Source organism: Elephas maximus, chromosome 13 (genome assembly GCF_024166365.1).
Source record: "Elephas maximus indicus isolate mEleMax1 chromosome 13, mEleMax1 primary haplotype, whole genome shotgun sequence".
In the NCBI taxonomy this organism is placed as follows: Eukaryota; Metazoa; Chordata; class Mammalia; order Proboscidea; family Elephantidae; genus Elephas; species Elephas maximus.
The window spans coordinates 80,436,222-80,457,674 of NC_064831.1; the positions used below are offsets into that span (position 1 = coordinate 80,436,222).

Below are 21,453 nucleotides of genomic sequence, written 5' to 3' on the forward strand. Positions count from 1 at the left end.
AGATGCTCCTCGGAAACTCTATGGGGCAGTTCTACCCTGTCCTGTCGGGTCGCTGTGAGTCGGAATCAACTCTGCGGCAATGGATTTGGTTTTTTGGTTTAGTGGCAGAATGGTTAAGCACTCAGGTGTGAACTGAAAGGTCAGTGGTTCAAACCCACCAGTCAAGGGAGAAAGATGTGGCGATCTGCTCCTGTAAAGACTGTAGCCTAGGAAACCCTGTAGGGCAGTTCTGCTCTGCCCGGTAGGGTCCTATGAGTCGGAATCAACTCAGTGGAACACAATGACACAAAATATATTTTTTTCTCAGTTTCGGTTTCCAATATGGTAAATACCAGTAGGCAAAACCACATGAACAGAGGCTCTGTAGGTCCTCGGTCATTTTTAAGATGGTGAAAAGATCCTGAAACCAAGTGGTTTGAGAACAGCTGTAATTCCCGGAGCCCCCAGAAACATGGGACTGAGTATCGGGCCCCATGCCCAGCTCCCTACATCTGTTTCCCCCATTTCATCCCCACAGCAATCTTATGAGGTTGGTGTGCTTATTTTCATGCCCATTTTACAAATGAGGGAACTGAAGCACCAAGAATTTGAGTACTAGACACAGGCCTCACAGCTTGGAGGTGGCAGTGCTGGCAGACCAAAGCTTCTGTTGTCCAGGTAGGGAGGAAGGCCAGTGCCTAAGAGAAATCCCGCTGTAAGCACAGGCCTGCCCTGTGTTCCCAACTACCGCCCTCATGTGCTGCAAGCAGTCTTCACGGGGCCTGGCAGGGAGGCACCTCTCCGTGTGCACCCTCCTTTCCTGAGGCCCAGGAACGAAGGCAGAGAGGCGTGCAAGATGGCAGTAGCGTGCTTGGGAAACCGAGCTTTTTTTCATTTGTAGGAGTTTTTTCGGTGCTGGCACACACAGCGTGTGTGGACAGGAAGTTTTTATCTTCATAGATAGCCCACATCTGCCATTGAAGCAGGATCTTTGGAATGAAACAGCTTTGCTTACTGGCTGCAGAAAAACTGAGCATGTGGGCAAGTTCTTTATCTTTTCTGAGCCTCAGTTTACCCATCTGTACAGTTGGCCCACTTAACAGCGGGCACAGAGTTCAGCAGGTTCAAAGTGGCGGGGGGGTGTATGCTGAAAATCAAGTCTCCCCTGCTCTCCTTCATGGGGTAGCTATTATCAGCCAGCTTTTTCTGTGTTTTCCAGAGCTAGTCTGTGCATATACAAACAGGTGTACATATTGATGTGTGTTATGTGTGTATGTGTGTGAATAGGTAGTCTGGTTTGTAACATATGTAATAGGCAGTATCCTATACACAGCTCTTATCTTAGTACAGAAAGCCGGATGTTTATTGGTCAAGCAGCTGTCTAGTGCTTCATTCTGTGGATGGATCCAAAGCAAACCAAACCCACTGCTAGCGAGCCAATTCTGACTCGTAGTGACCCTACAGGACAGAGCAGAACTGCCCCACTGGGTTTCCAAGGAGCAACTGGTAGATTCAAACTGCCAACCGTTTTGTTAGCAGCCGAGCTCTTAACCACTGTGCCACCAGGGCCCCATGCATGGATCAAAGTCTACTGAATGTGCTCAGCTCCTGACTGAAAGGATGGAGGTTCAAGTCCACTCACAGGTGCCTGTGGGGAGGGGGAGACGGGACCTAGTGACCTGCTTCTGAAAAATCAGCCGTGAAAACCCTATGGAGCACAGTTCTAGTCTGACAGACATGAGGTCGCCATGAGTCAGAATTGACTCGATGGCAACAGGTTGTCATATTTGTGAACCTTGAGGTTGTTTCCAGCTATACTTACACATGTGCACCTGTAGCTAAAGGGAGAATTCCTGGGAGCACAGATGCTGGGGCAGGGGGACATGGATTGGTCATTTTGGAAGATGCTGCCAGCGAGCTCTCCAAGGAGGTTGTACCAATAACATTCCCCACTGTGTCCTGTCCCTCAGTGGAGAGGGAAAGTGCTGTGTCTCGGGCTTTAGGAATTAAGGAACATTCTAATTCTGATTCAGTGCTAACACTGACAGCCTGGGAAAGCCTAGAGAGTTCTCCCAAGAAACTGATTTCCAACAAATAGCTGTTTTTTTCCCCCCTCTTCTTCTACACGTTCCCCCTGCCCAGGCTGTGCCTTCATGTGCTCATTGAAAGCGATATGCAAGCCAGAGTGCTTTTAATGGCTTCATCTGTGGGCCTTGGTGGGTCTTTCAGGGCACAGACAGGAAAGACAGCCCCTGCACATCCCCAGGTCCCCTCTGTTTGCCAGAGGGCCAGGCTGGTCCAGCTGAAGAGGGAGGAACCTGCAGTGATACAGTGTTTGCTTTGAGGGGCCAGAGAGCCCTCTTTGTTTCTCCCTCGGCCTGTCTCACTCTTCCTAAGTGAAAGGAAACAAATTATTTCAACAGATGGGTGGACCCCATGCCGAGTTGGTCGTCCCCTGTGATTAGAGCAGCGGTGTCCATTTCACTGCCTTGTCTCAGTCTGGAGCCACAGCTGGGCTTGCAGATGCCACCTAGCTCTGGGGCCAGAGAAAGTCCAGGTGGCACCACAAGCCGGGTGGGGAGAGCTGGGAGAAAAGGATGCAGAGGATAGAAGCTGTGCGGCAGCCCTCGCCTGCCCGGCCCTGCCCTAGTGAATGTGGAGATGTCTGAGCTGAAAAAAGCCTCTTTGTTGCAGGTGTGGTTTAAACATAGCTCAGCGGGTGGCCTGTTCCCTGAGTGGTGCACATGTTTACCAGAAGGTTGGAAGTTTGAGTCCATCCAGAGGCACCTTGGAAGAAAGGCCTGGTGATCTGCTTTAGAAAAACCAGCCATTGAAAACCCTGTGGAGCACAGTTCTGCTCTGACACGCATGGGGTCGCCATGAGTCAGAGTCGGCTTAATAGCGCCTGACTTTTTCGGTGGGTGACATACATGGAAAACATAGAACTTTTAGAACAATATGGCATCAGAAGTCTTTAATCTTTCTCCAAGGAATTTACTCAAGAAAATAATTCAATAGAAGCAAAGATGTTATTTGTTCATTAGATAACAGTTCAAAAACTGTGGGTAAATGGATTAGTAAACTGTGGTTAATACATATTTCACCAAAAAACCCATTGCCGTTAAGTTGATTCCAACTCGTAGCAACCGTATAGGACAGAGTAGAACTGCCCCATAGGGTTTCCAAGGAGTGGCTGGTAGATTCAAACTGCTGACTTTTTGATTAGCAGCCGAGCTCTTAACCACTGTGCCACCAGGGCCCCATGCATTTTACAGACATTAAAAATTATAGTTGGCAACCACAGAGAGAGAAGCAAGCTTCCTGAGGGAACGGGAAGATTTTCTACCTTGCTCGCTGTGATCCCCACTATCTTTGCATAATAGGCCCTTCATTGATCTTTGTTGGTGGTGAATGAAGGGTAGGAATGTGGAAACTATGTGGAAAGTTAAGGTAAAACAGAATTCTATAGTTGCAACAATGTAAAAATGTTTTTTTTTAATAAAAGCTTAAAATAACAAGATAAAGTCAGAATTGTTACTCTGTTTGCAGTGTTTCTCAACCATTTTTATATTGTACCCCCCTCAAGGAAGTTTTTTGGGTTTTTTTTCCTTTGTCAACCCTGTCCCCATTAAATTTTAATCACACATGTATTTGTGGCACTGTGGTTAAGAGCTTGGCTGCTAACCAAAAGGTCAGCAGTTTGAATCCACCAGCTGCTCCTTGGAAACCCTATCCGGCAAGTCTGCTGTGTCCTATAGGTCATTATGAGTCAAAATCGACTCAAGAGCAATGGATATGCTGTATGTCTGTTTACACACTGTATGTGTTGTTGTATGTCGTTGAGTTGATTCCAGCTCACAGTGACCCCATGTGACAGAGTAGAACTGTCCCGTAGGGTTTTGTAGGCTGTAATCTTTATGAGAGCAGATGACCGGGTCTTTCTTCCACGGAGCTGCTGGGTGGGTTTGAACCACCAACCTTTCGGTTAGCAGCTCAGTGTTTAACTGTTAAGCCACCAGGGCTCCTTACTGTATGTATATCTGTGCTTTATATATAAAAAGAGTAAGATTTTTTTCGTCTTCCCTAAGAAAGAGTTTTTACCCCCTTTGGAACAGTAACCCACCTACCCCTGCCCTACCCTGTGGAAACTGCCTGTGTTGGGGGAAGTGATTCTAGGAGATTTACATCTTTGGCTCCTGCTCTTCTCTCTCATGTTGTCTTTTCAATAAAAATGATTGAGGCTGGGTGCATTTCCTGGCTTCTCTCACTTGGTTCATGGAGCTCATACTCACGAGAAAGCAGCATTCTGGGCAGAAAGGGGCACCAACTGTCCGTGGCTGCTTCTGCGGGCTGGACACATGGCTCACACCACTTCTCCCGAGGGAGGTCTGGCTTCTCTCCTTAGCCAGATGGCTTCTCAAATAAATAAAAAATACCACATTGAGGGGGAGCTGGCAAAATCCCTACACTGACTTTGAGTAGCTGGACAAGGCAGGGGAGATTGTTAAATCCTAAATGGTTCCTTTCCCTATGGTGGCCTTTCAGCTGGGGCTCCTCATCTGAACACAACCTATGAAATGATCGGAGAGACGGGGCTCTCCATTCTGCCCAGGGTGGTATAGAATTTGGACGGTTCTTGATGTACAGTGGAGCTACATTCATGCCATTGCCTGCAGTGGGTATCTTGGGGCATTAGGGCTTTAAGTCTCTCAGGAAGCTGATTGAGAAGGACCAGATGGAAAAGGACAGGTCACTTTGGCAAGACCCTCGTGGTGAATTTGAGGCTGAAGTCCCACAGACTTCTCCTCTATCCCCTTTGGTGGACCAGAGTGAGACTGGTCTGGATTTGAATGCTGCCCTCCCCCAGCCTCGTGACACTGGGCTCACGTGGTGGAGCGGGAAGGCACAGATTCCTGGACTAGAGAGCTGGGCTGTGCCCCCACTCCCCTGGTGACCTTGGGCAAGTTGCCTGACACCTCCCTGTCCGGTTTCTTAACATGTAAAATGCAGATGATAAACATACCGAAGGCTGTTTGTTGTAGGGATCAAAGGGGTTCACACATGTAGAGAACTTAGAACAGGGCCTAGCATATAGTAGGTACTCAATAACTATGATTTATTATTATCATTGTTGTCATTGTCATTAACTTTGCGGCAAATGAGGCAAATGTGGTCGTCCTACTCCCTCAGGAAGCTTGGTTATTTCTCTGTGGCTGTCAAGTATAATTTTTAATGTCTGTGAAATATGTACTAACCATACTTTACTAACCCATTCACACATAGTTTTTGAATTTTTATCCAATCGACAAATAACGTCTTTGCTTCTAAGCTTCTGTCTTCTTATCTGCAAATTACAGAAATAGTGGGGCCTCTGAATGAATTGTACTTGCTAGCTCTCTCATGGCTGAGTGAAGTCCTGTGACTGTTTTGGCCAATGAGTTGTGAGTGGAAATGATGTGTGCCCCTCCCGGCCAAGTATTGACTTGTCAGAGCTACACTTCCCAGAGCACGCTTTCCTTTCCCTTTGGTGACATTCAAGAAAGTGGCTGCTGTGTCATCTGGGTCTCTGGGAGGGACAGAGATGAGAACACTCCTCCCCCTGCCCCCCCATCAACTGAACTACGATCCAAATAGTATGAGCAAGAAATAAATCTCTGTCCTTTAAAGCCACTGAGATTTGGGGGCTGTTTGTTGCCACAGCCTAACCTAGCCCATCCTGATTAAAACCATCATAAGCATGTCAAGTTTGGCTGTGAGGGCTAAAACTTACAATAAAGTGCCCAGCACAGCACTAGTTCAGAGTAATCACACCTTGATGTGGGACCCTTCCCAAGGAGAGTTCCCAACTGAGTTTTTGCAACAAGTGTTGCTTCATCTCCTGCAAGATTTCACTGGTCCTAACCTCTTACCCTCTGATCTTTGCCGTGTTTGGGAAGCAGAGCCTGTTGCCCTGGAGGTAAGGCCCACAGCCTTGCACAGGCAAGCCATCCCTCCAGGAGATTGGAGCTGGGCCTCCATCTCAGTAGCGTCTCTCAGCTTGTAATAATAGCCCTGGCTCCCTGACTACAAGAGGCTGCCATCAGCCTGGGACTTAGCTGTCAGTCATGGAAGCTGGAGTGCTGCCCTTGCCTTAAGTGTGCTTAACATTTTTGTGCAGTGCATAAAAAGTCCAGAAGACGTGGAGAAGGCACCGAAACTCCTGCCGGCCCCCCTCTGGGTCTGTTTGGATCTCTCTTTCTCTTGTAGGCCTTGGTTGCAGGCAGACAGTGGGCCGCGTGTAAGGTAATCCTATGATTCATTGCCCCATCTGGGGCTTGGGGAGGCACCTTTGAGAGGGTATGGCGGCACTTTGATCATGACCCCCGAACAGGAGTGAACCAGGTTGTCCCATGACACACTGTCAAAGGACATGGGGGAGCGTTGTGATGTTGACCTCCACTGGGTAAATTCAGGGGTGGACGTTGGTCTGAGGTCCCAGCCGTCCGGAGAGTTGTTTGATTCAGGGACACTTTGATTCTGCCTGAAGAAGAAACCTCTTTAATACCAAGCAGTGTTTGAATAAATGTCCTAACCCCTTCCCTGAGCCTCACTGTGTTCTAGAACCTACCGCGTGACCAACCCATTCCCCTGTGGGGGCGTGGGTGAGGCTGAGGACTGGGTGAGGCTAGGTGCCACCCAGCAGACTGACCACATGAGACCAGAATGCATGTGTGTTCTTGTAACTTTATTGCAGGTTTGAAATCTTCTGGCAGTAAAAAGCTGAAAAACAAAACCAAAACAAAAAGTAAAAAACACGCGGGCACACAGGGAAAAATGTAAAGTTTTAATCCGTTACATTTTAAATTAAACACAGCGTACACAAAATTTTTCTGCATAAACACATTCAATTTATTTTAATGAAATGGCCTCTGAAAAACAGAACTGGGAAAGGGGCCCATTGTCTCATCATCCACTTGTGTCTAGAACAGTCTGCAGCTCCAATTCAGTGGCAGTGGTCATTCCTACTTTACTTTCAATTCATATTGAGATCATCTCCTTACTAAGGATGCTTGGTGTGTTTCCCATTTGAAAATCTGTAGGCTGGAAACCTGTGGACCCTGTGGGCTTCCTGAGATGACTGTGCCCCCCAGGCACTGGGGGCAAGGCAGGGAGTCGGCTATAGCCTCACCGTGCTGGGAAATCCCTGCTCCAGTAACAGTGTCACAGCGCTCACCCTGACACATCTGTGATATTTAATGTCATTCTGTCCTTTATTGTTACAGTTTCCAGAGTAACCTAGATCCAGCAGACATGAAAAAAATCTTTTAGTGTTCTTCCTGATTATAAAAATGATACACACTCAAAAAGTGAAACAACTTAAAAGTAAATAGTGAAAACCTTATTCAGAGTGGAGGCTAGGGATGGAGTAGGGCTCAGGAATGGGTGCTCTGTCTATTCAGTGGCAGTGGTAATAGCAGCACCAGTAAGCATGCTGGGCCCAAGGGTCTTCTAAGTGCTTTGCATTTATCGTCTCATTTAATTCTCACAAGTAGCTACTGTTTTTATCATCACTCTGTGGATGAGGAAACTAGACCCAGGGAGGTGAATTACCTTTCCCAAGGTCACACACTAATGGCTGAGCTGTCTTCAGGGGCGCTATTCCTAACTGCTGTCTCTGACCTTTCCTCAGGGCTGCTTTTCATGATCTTAAATCAGTCAGAATAGCTGGGTCAGAACACCCTGAGGGAAACAGCTCTGCCATACCACTGTCTCTGCCACTGTTCTGGCCCTCTCTCCCATCTTGCTCAAATGTTTTTGTTTTATGTGTGTGTGCTTAAAGCCAAAAAGAATAGGACCATACTGTTGTGCATGTGCTCTCTCTCTCCCTCCCTGCAGGTGTTTGATCAGGACTTAGATGTTTAGGTTGAGAGAAGTGTGGCCATTGTAGTCACTGGGGTCATATGTCTGAGGCCCAGTTCTGGCTGCCAGTTGGGTTCCTCAGCTCACCTGACATATGCTGGGGCTGGCATGTCCGAGCTGAATTCTTCACTTGTGTGCCCAGCATGTGGAGATGGCTGGAACAGCTGGCAATGACCAGGCATCTCTGTCACCCCACATGGTAGGCTGAGCTTCCTCACAGCATGGCCGACTCAGGGTTGTCTGGAGTATTATGTGACAGGAAGTGGAAGAGGCCAGGACCCAGAAATAAGCACGATGTCACTTCAGGCCTATCCTGTTGGTCAGAGCAGTCACAGAATTTGCTCAGATCTGAGGGGAGGAATGTAGACAACCCACCTCTCCATGGGAGGCATGGTGGAGGGTTTGTGGCCGTCTTTTGTCTACTCCAGTGAGCCTGCATGGTTGTGCCCCTGCCTGCCTCCCTGGCCTTTCCCTTCCCTCATGGGCCCACCTTGTTTCCAACCAGCCTCTGCACTTGCTGTTCCCCGTCCCTGGGGTCTTCCTCTCTCCTGATCTTCAAGCTCTGCCTCCAGCGCACCATCTGAAGGTTCCGCTCAGAAAGCGCCTCTTCACCAGCACCGTCTCTGGCCACGTTAGTTCAGCGAGCCAATCCTCATCTCACCGCTCTGTGGCCCATTGCGGTTTATTTTCTTCATAGCCCTTACAGGACGTGAAAGGCCTGTTCACTGAGTTGATCTGTTTCATCATTATGGTGTGCCTGCCTCTATGCCCCCCGCCCCCCCCCCCCCCGCCCAGAGTGCAACCCCCATGAGGTCAGGAACCGAGTCTGATTCGCCCACCATCTCCCTAATGTTCAGGAAACTTCCGGTGGATGAACAAACCAGAACAAAGCAGCCAGCCCTCACATTTAGCTGCCCTCGTTGGTTCTTATGTGATTGAAATTGTAGGTGAGCCAGAAGAGAGGAGTGTGGGAGTGCCTGGACCCTTCTCCCAAGGAGGGGTGGTATTCTTGAGCTGCTCCTCTGCTCCCTAGGTTATTTTGCAAGAAGCCCTCCAGTAACCTGCCTACAGTTACCAGGAACACGCCTTAGTAGGGTGGTAAGATGTCACATGGCCTTTCTAAAACTCAAAGCAGGCAGCAGCCCTCCGTGCCAGGCACTGGCCATATCCTAACCTGCACTGCTAACCCTCAGGAGAGGGTGGTAGGGGGTGGGGGGAGAAAGTGGTTGTTGTTGTTAGGTGCTGTGCAGTCAGTTCCGACTCATAGTGACACTGTGTACTACAGAACGAAACACTGCTTGGTCCGGTGCCATTCTCACAGTCATTATGCTTGAGCCCATTGTTGCAGCCACTGTGTCAGTCCATTTTGGTGAGGGTCTTCCTCTTTTTTGCAGACCCTCTACTTTACTACTAGGCAGTGGAAGGGGAAGAAATGTATCATTCTGTTATCCTTCTTCCCTACCTACAGAAGCTCCCCCACCTCCCACCTTCTTTTCAATGTAGCAGAGGAATTTGGCTACGCAGCGCTTTGCTTGCTAGCCGAAAGGTTGGCAGTTCAAACCCACCCAGCAGCTCTGTGGGAGAGAGACCTCGTGATCTGCTTCTGTACAGCCCGAAAAAACCCTGTGGGGCTGTTCTACTCCGTCACATGGGGTCACTATGTGTCAGAATGGACTAGATGGCACCCAACAACAACAAAGGAATTAAAAGCTCAGAGTTTACAGTCATGCCAGAGTTCCAGGAGAGTGACCTTGAGCCTTAGTTTCCTTATCTGTAAAATGGGAATGATGGAAATGGCTCTTGGGAATACTGTTGCAAGATAAGTGAGTAGAGCTCCCAGCACAGTCCTTGGCATGCGGTAAGGACTCGCTCAATGGCAGCTAGTAGTGGAGAGGTTCTCTGCGGATCTCACTGGGCCGGGGACGAGGGGCTGAGCAAAGGGGCATGTTGAGGTCCTTGCAGCTCTGTGTTTCCGTGAAATTATCGTTGTCGGGATCTTTGACCTGACTCACCCAGTGTTTTCTCTGTATCAGCAGGAGGAAAGGCAGGGCTTTGCTCTGAGGAAGGGAGAGAAGTCGGAGGCCATGGAGTGGGCCCAGGAAAGGAGGGCTTTGCAATGTCTGTTAGTGCTGGCTCCTGCAGGGCAGCCGCAAACCACTGTGCAGGTTGTTCCCTGCACATGACACTGGCCCAGTGTGGGCTGAAATTCAGCCTGCATGTTTCCCTCCAAGCCTTGTGCCTGGGCCAGTGCCGCATCCACCATTGGAAGGGCCAGCTTTTCCAGTTTTCCAAAGGTACTTTCCCGTTAACGAAGAGATTGGTTCACTGCAAAGGATGGGGTGAGGGGGTGCCCTTTTTTTCTAATTTGCACCAAAGGATCAGCTGAGTTGGCCATGAGCCTGAGACATTAAAACCAGAGAACCTCGGAAAAGCAGGATCAACGCCCAAGCTGAGTCTCTTGGGCCTCTGGCGAAGAATGATGGAGCTGACACCCTCATTTTGAGAATCACTTACTCTAGCCTAGGAGTCCTGGGTAGTACAGTTAACACGCTCAACTGCTAACCAAGAGGTTGGCAGCTCAGGTTCACCAGAGGTGCCTCAGAAGAAAGTCCTGGCAATATATGTCCGCAAACTCAGCCGCTGAAAACCCTGTGGAGCACAGTGCTACTCTGACACACCTGGGGCTGCCGGGAGCCCGAGTCAGCGCTACTCTGACACACCTGGGGCTGCCGGGAGCCCGAGTCAGCGCTACTCTGACACACCTGGGGCTGCCGGGAGCCCGAGTCAGTGCTACTCTGACACACCTGGGGCTGCCAGGAGCCCGAGTCCAGTTGATGGCAGCTGGCTTGGTTTTGGCGTTTAACTCTCAGCTAGCGGAGTAAGGGGAGCCCTGGTGGCACAGTGGTTAAGAGCTCGGCTGCTTTCTTAGATCAAGTGGACACTTGAGACCATGTTGGCATCTCCCCCTGGAGGGGAGATGAGAGGGTAGAAGGGGTTAGAAGCTGGCGAAATGGACACGAAAAGAAAGAGTGGAGGGAGGGAGCGGGCTGTCTCATTGAGGGGAGAGCAACTAGGAGAATGTAGGAAGGTGTATATGAGTTGTTGTGTGAGAGGCTGACTTGATTTGTAAGCTTTCACTTAAAGCACAATAAAAGTTAAAAACAAAAACTCGGCTGCTAACCAAAAGGTCAGTAGTTCTAATCTACCAGCAGCTCCTCAGAAACCCTGTAGGGCGGTTCTGCTCCGCCATATAGGATCGCCGTGAGTCGGAATCGACTCGGTGGCCACGAGGGTTTTTTGGTTGAGGGGAGTAAGGGGTAGGATGGGATGGTGCTGCAGCCAAACAGAATCAGGCCTTCTAGAGCAGACACCAGGATAACAGCTTTGACGGCCTCTGATTCATTTTTCTTAATGAATGCAGGCCTTTAGTTTTTAGTCACTGGAAGCTTCTCTGAGTATGGCAAGTTCTTTTCTGAAGGTCATACCTCCTGTGTACTTTGTTGCCTTCTGCATTTAGTTAACTTTCCAAGGATAGTGAGAGAAAGGAGCCAGCACATTGCTCTTGGACCGTTTGAACCACTTTTCTGTAGGCGAGGATTGCTTGTCTGTGGCGTTGGGAGACAGGTGGAGAGGAGGTGTTGTCTGAGGTGGGTCGATAGCTCTTGGCAGGATGATTAATTGTTAGTCTGTAGCACTGCATGGTCATGCAGTTAAATTATGTGCCGTGAGTCTAGCAAAACCCAGGATGACGCTTAGGTAATCAAAACATGGTTCCGTGATGCGTGCAGCATGAGAGTGTCTGATTTACCGTGGCACCAAAGGCATGGAGACGGGGCTTCCAAGAGCCTGGACACACCTGATTTGCACACACATGCTCTCCAGTGCTCAGCCGTCCTGCTGCCAGCACCTCTGTCTCACACCCCTTTTGTATCCCACAGCCTCTGCCATGCATGTAATTGGTGCTAAACGAACATATTTTGAGTGACTGTAAAAGATAACCTCACTGTCTTAGTTATCTAGTGCTGCTGTAACACAAATACCACAAGTAAGTGGCTTTAAAGAACAGAAATTATTTTCTCAGTTCAAAAAAACAGAACCCACTGCCGTCAAGTCAGCTTCAGCTCCTGGTGACCCCATGTGTTGCGGAGTAGAACTAACTACCGTGTAGGGTTTTCTTAGCTGTAATCTACAGAAGCAGATCGCCAGGCCTGTCTTCTGTGACACTGCTGGGGGGTTTCAGACTGCCAAACTTTAAGTTAGTAGCTGAGACCAGACTGTACTATCTAGGGACCTTGTCACAGTTCAAAAGGAGGTACGTCTGAATTCGGGTGTGGCTTCAGGGGGATGTCCTTCTTTGTCTGTTTCAGCTTCTTGTAGCCGCCCCAATCGTTGTGGATGTGTCCGTCTATCTTCCTCTTCTCCCTGTGTGTGTCTCTGTGTCCAGTCTGCTCTTTTTATAACTCAGAAGTGATTATTTAGAACCCACCCTACTTGGGTATGGTCCAATTAACATAACAAAGAAAAGAAAACTCTCTTTGCAAACAGGATTACATCCATGGGTAAGGGTTAGGATTCTAACTTTTTTTGGGGGCGGCGGGACACAATCAGTAACACTCACAAAACCAGTTCTTGGTGTCTGGGATAGGCTCCATAGAGGTGGAAAGGGTGAAGGGACACACACAACTAAGGCCCCTTATCATTGGAGTCCCCAAGGCAAGCAGCCCCTCATCACTGATTCTGGAAACTGATGCCTAGTGAGCCCTTGTGTTGGTCAGGACTCGTGGTGGCAAGTGACAGAAGCCCCTCTCCAACAGGCCTGGGCAGAAAAGGGAAGTTTAGGGGAAGGCTGGCCTCAGGCACAGCAGGCATGAGGGGTACAAGTGAAGAACTGCTCTATCCTGCTGTTGTGGATTGAACTGTGTCCCCCCAAAATATCTGTCAATTTGGCTGGGCCATGATTCTCAGTATTGTGTGATTGTCCACCATTTTGTCATCTGATATGATTTTCCTATGTGTTGTAAATCTTATCTCTATGATGCTAATGAGATGGGATTAGTGGCAATTATGTTAAGAGGCAGGACTTAATCTACAAGATTGAGTTGTGTCTTAAGCCAATCTCTTTTGAGATATAAAAGAGAGAAAGGAGCAGAGACATGGGGACCTCATACCACCAAGAAATAAGAGCCAGGAGAATAGCACGTCCTTTGGACCCAGGGTCCCTGCGCTGAGAAGCTCCTAGACCAGGGGAAGATTGATGACAACGACTTTTCCCTAGAGCCAACAGAGAGAGAAGGGCTTCCCCTGGAGCTGGCACCCTAAATTTGGACTTCTAGCCTCCTACACTGTGAGAGAATAAACTGTTTGTTGCAGCCTTCCACCTGTGGCATTTCTGTTACAGCAGCACTAGATAGCCAAGATACCTGCCTTCCTGTATAAGCTTCCACCTTAGGCAGGTGGCAACATGGCTGTTACCCACCCCTACCCCAAGCCTTTGCCTGGGTCTCTCAGCATTCCTGGGGAAAGAGCCTACTCCATTCCCAGCAGCTCCTCTGTACATCTCAGAATAGAGGCTCATTGGTCCACCTCAGGTCTGGGGCCCATCATGGTGGCTGGGAGGATGGAGCAGTCTGATTGACTGGGCCTGGGTCACGTTCACTCCTGGGTCAGTCCCCGTGGCCCAGCAGTATGCTGCTTTGGTCATCCAGGGCCAGATGCCCATCCCTGGAGTCAGTGTACACGACCACATGGACTGAGAGTGGAGGAGGGCATTTCCAGAGAATAATCAGGGTGTCAATATAAGAAGACAGTGGTAGCCCAATAGCGACCCAGTGAATGTCCACTATAGGCATCCAGTGCTCACTTGCCACTATTCTCCCACTGTCTCAGCCCCCATCTTTTCAGTTCTGGAAAGCAGCAGGGTTAGCAGTCAGGTTAGATGTTCAATGACGTGAGTTTTGAACATCTTACGTGTCTCAGCAGTCTCATCGTGGTAAAGCAAGAGACTTGAAATTTTCAGTAAGGTTGAGAACGCACCCTGTACCAGCGTCATCCTAGGGCCTGAGGGCATGTCAGAACACCACATGGGGTCTAGTCGGAGGGACACTAAGCAATAAACACGCAGTATTAAGTATGGTGAGCCGTGAGGAAGGTGACACGTTGGGAGGGGTTAAGGCCTTTTCATGGTGGTCAGAAGAGGCCTCTCTGAGGAGATGACATTTGGGCAGAGACCTAGATGAAGTGGGGGAGGGAGCTGCAGGTTCAGGCCCTGAGGCCCCCCCAGAGAGTCCAGTGTGACCTCAGCGGGGGAGGGAGCGGGCACGAGAAGTCAGGCTGTGAGGGCTGAGACCACCCAGTGGGGTGGGGTCAGCTTATGTGGGGACCTGGAGGCCATGGGGAAAACTTGGGATTTTACTGGGGTATGATATGGGGTTTTTGTTGTTTGTTTTTTTTTTTTTTAGGTAAAATTTGCATAACATGAAATTAAGTATTTTAAAATTAATTTATTGGCATTTAGTACATTCACAGTGTTGTGCAACCACCACTCCTTTCTCATTCCAAAACATTTTCATCACCCTGAAAAGAAGCCGCAGGCGCATTACACAATTACTGCTTATTCCCTCCTCCTCCAGCCCTCGACAAACCCCAGCCTGCTTTCCGTCGTTATGGATTTATTTATTCTAGATACTTCATATAAATGGAATCATATAATATTTGTCGTTTTGTGTCTGGCTTCTTTCACTTAGCATAGTGTTTCCACAGTTCATCTATGTTGTAGCCTGTATGAGGGCTTCATTCCTTTTTATGGCTGAATAATATTCCACTGCAGGGATCTACCCCATTTACTTATTCATTCATTGGCCAATGAACATTTGGGTTGTTTCCACCTCTTGGCTGTTGTGAGTGATGTTCGTTGGTGTGCATGTGTTAGACGGAGTCCCTGCTTTGATTGTTTTGGGTGTACACCTAGGAATGAAGTTGCTGGGTTATATGGCAGTTCTGCGTTTGACTCTTGGAGGAGTGCCTGATGCATTTACGAGGACGCCCTGGCCCCCGTGTGGAGAAGACACCATGGGCAGGCAGGAGCAGAAGCCGGTCACTGGCAAGGGGATTTGTGCGTTTGTCCAGATGAGGCGTGGAGGTGGTAGAAGAGGACAGATTCAGGATTCATTCAGGAGGTGGGGTCAGCAGGTCTTGCTGCTGTATTAGGTTGGGGTGGGGAACACCTAGATATTTGTTGCCATTTCCTGGGCTGGGGAAGTCTAGGGTAGGAGCAGTTTTGGGGGAAATGCTCAGTTCTCTCTTTTGGATATATTAAGGTTGAGGTAGCTTAGATAAGAGCCCCTGAGTAGCACAAATAGTTAAGTGCTTAGCTACTAGCTGAAAGGTTGGCAGTTCACGTCCACCCAGAGGTGCCTCAGAAGAAAGGCCTGGCAGTCTGCTTCCAAAAGGCCATAGCTCTGAAAACCATGTGGAACACTGTCCTACTCTGACACACACGGGGCCGCCGTGAGTTGGAGTCAATTCGAGGGCAACTGGTTAACTGTTAGATGTCCAGGTATTTGTGCTCCAGGTGAGGAGCCTGAGGGGAAGAACACAGCAGCCAGGCATCCCTCTGCCTGGGCCTAGGTGACGGACACCTCCTACACTGAGAGCTGGGAGCTGAGCACAGTCTTAGGGACTGTGGGCCTGAGTGGAGAATTGTGGCTCTGCCTATTCGCAACCTGTGTGCCCTGGGCCACGGAAGTTAATGTCTCTGACCTTGGCATCCTCATCTGTAAGTTGGGGACAGTGATCCTCTCCACCTTATGGAGCTGTGGAGCGACTGAAATGAGGTTGTGTGTCTAGATCACTTAGCTCAGAGGCTGGCATGAGTCAGTGAAGGAGCGGCTACTGTCCCTGGGAGACTGGCTCAGGGGTCAGCTGCCCACCTAAAGAAGAGGTAGAAAAACAGGAAGCGGCTGCTGGGAGCGGGAACCCTGCTTGGGGTGCTTGTCGAGCCTCCGGTTCTTTGGCTGTGTGGAAGTTTGTGTAAGCCGGTGGGCATTTTTGGCCTTGATTTGAGCCGGTCACTGGGCTGGCTCTGGGGCCCTGGGGCTGCCTGCTCAGTGTTGGGCATGGAAAGGGCACTGCTTTCCCTTGTTCTCAGGACAAGCATGGCTGCTCTGTGTGGATTTGGCCCACTTTATGGTGCTCTCAGTCTGCAGCTTGGTTGTCCCACAGTTAACTGGTTCCCAGTTGCCGTCTAGCTGACTCTGACTCATGGCGATCCCATGCCAGAATAGAACTGTGCTTCATAGGGTTTTCAGTGGCTGATTTTTCAGAAGTAGATTGCCAGGCCTTTCTCCCGAGGTGCCTCTGCTTGGGCTCGAACCTCCAGCATTTTGGTTAGCAGCTGAGCACTTAACCATTGCATTCCTGTCCCACCTTTAACCCCCTCGATAGGAAGCCTCCGCATCAATACCCTCGCAGGACAGCCTGGTAACAAAACCGTCTTGGGTAGAGGCCAAGCCCAGCCCTCACCCCACAGCTTCCAGTGTCAGCTGCCCTGCCAGCGTGGACTCGGGACACCTGAGGGGGCCTGGAGAGAGGGAAGCGTGCCACTCAAGGGAAGCACCCAGTCCAGAAAACCCAGAGGCCTTTTCCTGGTGGGACTGGAAATATCTCCCCATGTGGTTGGCAGTGTGGGGACACCAGGCCCTCTGAAACTCACTGAACCCCTCTCCTGGTCACAGGGCCATAGATGAGCAGGTGAAGATTTGGGATTCCAACCCAGGTTGTCTGTAAAAGGAGCACGAGAGAAGGCGTGCGTACATCTGGGGTAGCCGAGCTTAGGCATTCCAGGTGGTGCTTAGCCCAAGTTTGGGGTGGCCTGGCTCCCTGGCTGGTTGGGGTGGGGCAGGGCAGGTGTGGGAGGCACTCAGGCACCCAGAGCAGGTGGGACCTGTGAAAATGCCTTGGAGTCCCAGAGACCCCACTGGAGGCCTGGTTTTCGGTGCCCTGAGCCCACTTCTCCAGTGTGGTGTTCAGAGCAAAGGCCACACCTTGGACACAGTGCTTCGCACAGCAGAGGCCGTGGGGTGGGGCAGGACAGGGTCACCAGGCAGACGACCTTATTTGGGAAAGTGTCCAACAATTAAGGGGGTGGAAGAAGGGGGAATGAGAATTTCGCAATCACAGGAAGGTTTGAGAAACGTGTGGCAGGGTCCGAAATTCAGATTGGGCAATAAGGGTCCGAGTTGGCAGCATAGCCTGTCCTGTCCCTGTGACCCGGACACCCCGTCCCGGGGCCTGGCTTACAGGAGGCGCTTGGTAAATAATTTTCCAATGAGGGAACCAGGGAGGCCTGAGCAGGACAGGAGAGAAGAGTGAGGTACAGAGAGCAGGGAGGTGTGCCCCAGGATGGGGAGCAGAGCCTGGACCTCCGTGGGGTCCAGCACTCTCATCCTGTCCCATGCCACCCTCCGCACTGGTATCGGATCCTGCTGAGGACACAGGGCCCCGGCCAGTCTCCTGAGACCTTCGGCCCCTCAGTAATACCTCTGGGTAGGCTCACCTCGGAGTCAGGGGGCCATGTGTCCAGGGGCAGGTTTGGACAACAGTGTCCTGCCGTCCAGCAAACAGGTCCCAACCCTCCAGTCTGCCCAGCCTGGGTCTTAGGGGCCAGAGCAGCAAGGCCAGGCCCCATCACTGGCCCACCAGGAGCCCAGGCACAGGGGCACTGCCTAGGCAGCAGTAATCACGTCAGCCTGCGGCTTCTTTGGGTCCTCTCTAGGGGGGAGTGTGAGAGGGGGCAGTGCAGTCGGACACTAGTTTAAAATTTCATTGAAGCATGAAATCGCTTCCTTCCTTTACCAGATTATTATTAAGTAGACCATTTTTTGGCCTCGTGACTAGTGGGAAGGAGGCAGCACAGGCTTTGGGGGGCCTGGCCTAGTGCTAAGTGCTTTTTGGCCACTTTTTCTTGAGAAGTATGCTTTTGCTGGCCTATTGGCAGAGCCTTGTTCCCACGGCAGGAAGTCAAGGTCCTTGGTCCTGTATGGGCTGGACTCGAATGAAAATGCTTGGGAATCACCCACCTTCAAGCCAGGATGCGCCTGCATCTTCCTGATCGAGGAGCAGCTCGGAGCACCCAGCCTCCAGGCTGTAATGTGGGCGGACAGGGAGGTGGGGGCACCCAACAGAGCCAGTGAGGCTCCAGTGGCTCCCAGTTTTCTGGCTGCTTTGCTTGAGGCCAATCTGGATTGGCCAATTCTTGGTCTTAGCATTTCTGGCTGTGACTCCTGGGCCCTTGCCTTGGCTTCCCATTGGGACCTTGGAATGGAGCAGGTACCTTATGGGCTGAGCCACTGGTCAGCAGCCTCACCCCGAGCTCATGCTCGTCACCCCAGCTGAGTCAAGGGGACTCTGCAGACCCCCAGATTCAGAGGACTTGTCTGCACTGAGTGTCTGGGCCATGGTAGCAGCTCTTGGGGATCTTTTTGAGTGGAGGGGGGGCTATGGACACAGTCTCCTGGTAGCAAAGGAGCCTATAAACTGGGTGCCTAGCTTCTCAGGAACCTGGTTTCAAAAGCCTCCCGCAGCAAACCCCACAGGAGGTAGTCTCCATGGGCCAGTGGAAGGCCAGAAATGGGCTTTAGAGCTGCCTGCTGGGTGTGAATCCTGGCTCCTGCACTTTGGGTGGCCACGTTGCCTCTGAGCCTAGGCGTCCCCAGCTACAGAATGGGTTAACAATAAAAATATGGTTGAGTGTACACACCACTTAGTGCTGCCCTGACGAGTGCTTGCCATTTGCCTTTTCTCATCATTGTGGAAGGCAGCCCCGTGTAACGCTCACCTCAGTGGAAGGCTCATCTCCAGGTCAAAGACAGCAAGAAGGGTGGTTTCTGAATGGCCGAGGAGAAGTGCAGCCATTCTCAAATGCCCGTGTTGTCCTTGGAGGGAGCTTGGGTTGGAGAACTGAGCAGGGAGGAGGGACAGGGCTGGGGCTCAAGACTGAGCTGACGTGAGGACAGACGGGTAGCACCAGGCTGCCTTCACTAGTGGCTCCTCTCACCCTGGGCTTTGCTTCCCCCAGCAGATTGGCTCACGATGTCCGTCAGCGTCCACGAGACCCGCAAGTCGCGGAGCAGCACGGGCTCCATGAACATCACGCTCTTCCACAAGGCCTCCCACCCCGACTGTGTGCTGGCCCACCTCAACACGCTGCGGAAGCACCGCATGTTCACCGACGTCACACTCTGGGCCGGTGACCGTGCCTTCCCCTGTCACCGCGCCGTGCTCGCCGCCTCTAGCCGCTACTTCGAGGCCATGTTCAGCCACGGCCTCCGGGAGAGCCGGGACGACACGGTCAACTTCCAGGACAACCTGCACCCTGAGGTGCTGGAGCTGCTGCTGGACTTTGCCTACTCCTCCCGGATCGCCATCAACGAGGAGAACGCCGAGTCGCTGCTGGAGGCGGGTGACATGCTGCAGTTCCACGACGTGCGGGACGCCGCCGCCGAGTTCCTCGAGAAGAACCTGCTGCCCTCCAACTGCCTGGGCATGATGCTACTGTCGGATGCCCACCAGTGCCGCCGGCTGTATGAGTTCTCCTGGCGCATGTGCCTGGTGCACTTTGAGACGGTGCGGCAGAGCGAGGACTTCAACAGCCTATCCAAGGACACCCTGCTGGATCTCACATCGAGCGATGAGCTGGAGACAGAGGACGAGCGAGTGGTCTTCGAGGCCGTCCTGCAGTGGGTGAGGCACGACCTGGAGCAGCGGAAGGCGCACCTGCCCGAGCTGCTGCGGAGCGTGCGGCTGGCTCTGCTGCCATCCGACTGCCTCAAGGAGGCCCTCTTGGGTGAGGACCGCATCCTGGCGGACGAGCGCACCAAGCTCATCCTGGACGAGGCTCTGTGCTGCAAGACCAAGATCCTGCAGAACGACGGGGTGGTCACCAGCCCCTGTGCCCGGCCACGCAAGGCAGGCCACACGCTGCTCATCCTGGGAGGCCAGACCTTCATGTGTGACAAGATCTACCAGGTGGACCACAAGGCCAAGGAGATCATCCCCAAGGCAGACCTACCCAGCCCGCGGAAGGAGTTCAGCGCCTCAGCCATTGGCTGTAAGGTCTACGTGACGGGGGGTCGGGGCTCCGAGAACGGCGTCTCCAAGGACGTGTGGGTGTACGACACGGTCCACGAGGAGTGGTCCAAGGCAGCACCCATGCTCATCGCCCGCTTCGGCCATGGCTCAGCCGAACTGGAGAACTGCCTCTACGTGGTCGGTGGCCACACGTCCCTGGCCGGCGTCTTCCCAGCCTCCCCGTCCGTGTCCCTGAAGCAGGTAGAGAAGTATGACCCTGCAGCCAACAAGTGGACAATGGTGGCCCCGCTGCGGGATGGCGTCAGCAACGCTGCAGTGGTGAGCGCCAAGCTAAAGCTCTTTGTGTTCGGAGGCACCAGCATTCACCGGGACATGGTGTCCAAAGTGCAGTGCTACGACCCCGCCGAGAACCGGTGGAACATCAAGGCCGAATGCCCCCAGCCCTGGCGCTACACAGCCGCGGCCGTCCTGGGCAGCCAGATCTTCATCATGGGGGGCGACACGGAGTTCACGGCCGCCTCAGCCTACCGCTTCGACTGCGAGACCACTCAGTGGACACGCATCGGGGACATGACCGCCAAGCGCATGTCCTGCCACGCCCTGGCCTCAGGCAACAAGCTCTATGTGGTAGGGGGCTACTTTGGGACCCAGCGGTGTAAGACCCTGGACTGCTACGACCCCACCTCGGACACGTGGAACTGCATCACCACTGTGCCCTACTCACTCATCCCCACAGCCTTTGTCAGCACCTGGAAGCACCTGCCCGCCTGAGGAGCACCTGCGGAGTCAGCCAGGTGAGGCTCCCCGGGGGCTGCAGGAGGGCCAGCGGGAAAGTGCGTTTTCCCACTCTAGGCACAATGGTTAAGCTTTCGGCTGCTAACCAAAAAGCTGGCAGTTTGAACCCATCAGCAGCTCCTTGGAAACCCTATGGGGCAGTTCTACTCTGTCCTGTACAATGGCTGTGAGTCTGAATCGACTCAGTGGCAACAGGTTTTAGCTAGGTAACGGTTGCAGGTTTGCAGAGAAGGTTACATGGGATGGCAGGTGTCCGGTGTATCCTTGTCCCTTTCTCAGCTTTGAGGCCGAATCCTAGTGCCGCCTCTTACCTGGAGGTGACCTTGAGCATGTTATTTACCCCTCTGTAAAACAGTGAGGGCACCCTTAGACTAGTGCCAGGCCAGTTCCGGTCAAGTCAGCCATGACTCATGGCCACCTCATGTGTGTCAGAGTAGAACTGTGCTCCATAGGGTTTCTGTGGCTGATTTTTTCAGAGTTAGATCACCAGGCATTTTTTCCAAAGGTGCCTCTGGTGGACTCGAACTGCCAACCTTTCTGTTAGCTAGCCGAGGACGTTAACCATTTGCACCAGTACCTATAACCCATTTCCGTCTAGTCGATTCCAACTCACAGCGACCCTATAGGACAGAGTAGAACTGCCCCATAGGGTTTCCAAGGAGCAGCTGAAGGATTTGAGCTGCTGATCTTATG

At 51.6% G+C, this 21,453-nt stretch overlaps 1 protein-coding gene across 4 annotated transcripts in view; it reads left to right on the plus strand.

The window, feature by feature from the left end:
• KLHL25 (kelch like family member 25) overlaps positions 1-21,453 on the plus strand; it is a 47,036-nt gene that overhangs the window by 12,966 nt on the left and 12,617 nt on the right. For 3 of the 4 annotated variants that reach the window (XM_049905912.1, XM_049905910.1, XM_049905913.1), the window contains exon 2: positions 18,956-20,759. In XM_049905912.1, coding sequence (XP_049761869.1) covers positions 18,967-20,736 — 1,770 coding nt within the window. In that variant the 5' untranslated portion in view covers positions 18,956-18,966 and the 3' untranslated portion in view covers positions 20,737-20,759. Of the gene's footprint in view, positions 1-18,952; positions 20,760-21,453 lie in introns of all 4 variants that reach the window. The other variant, XM_049905911.1, reaches the window with a different exon arrangement.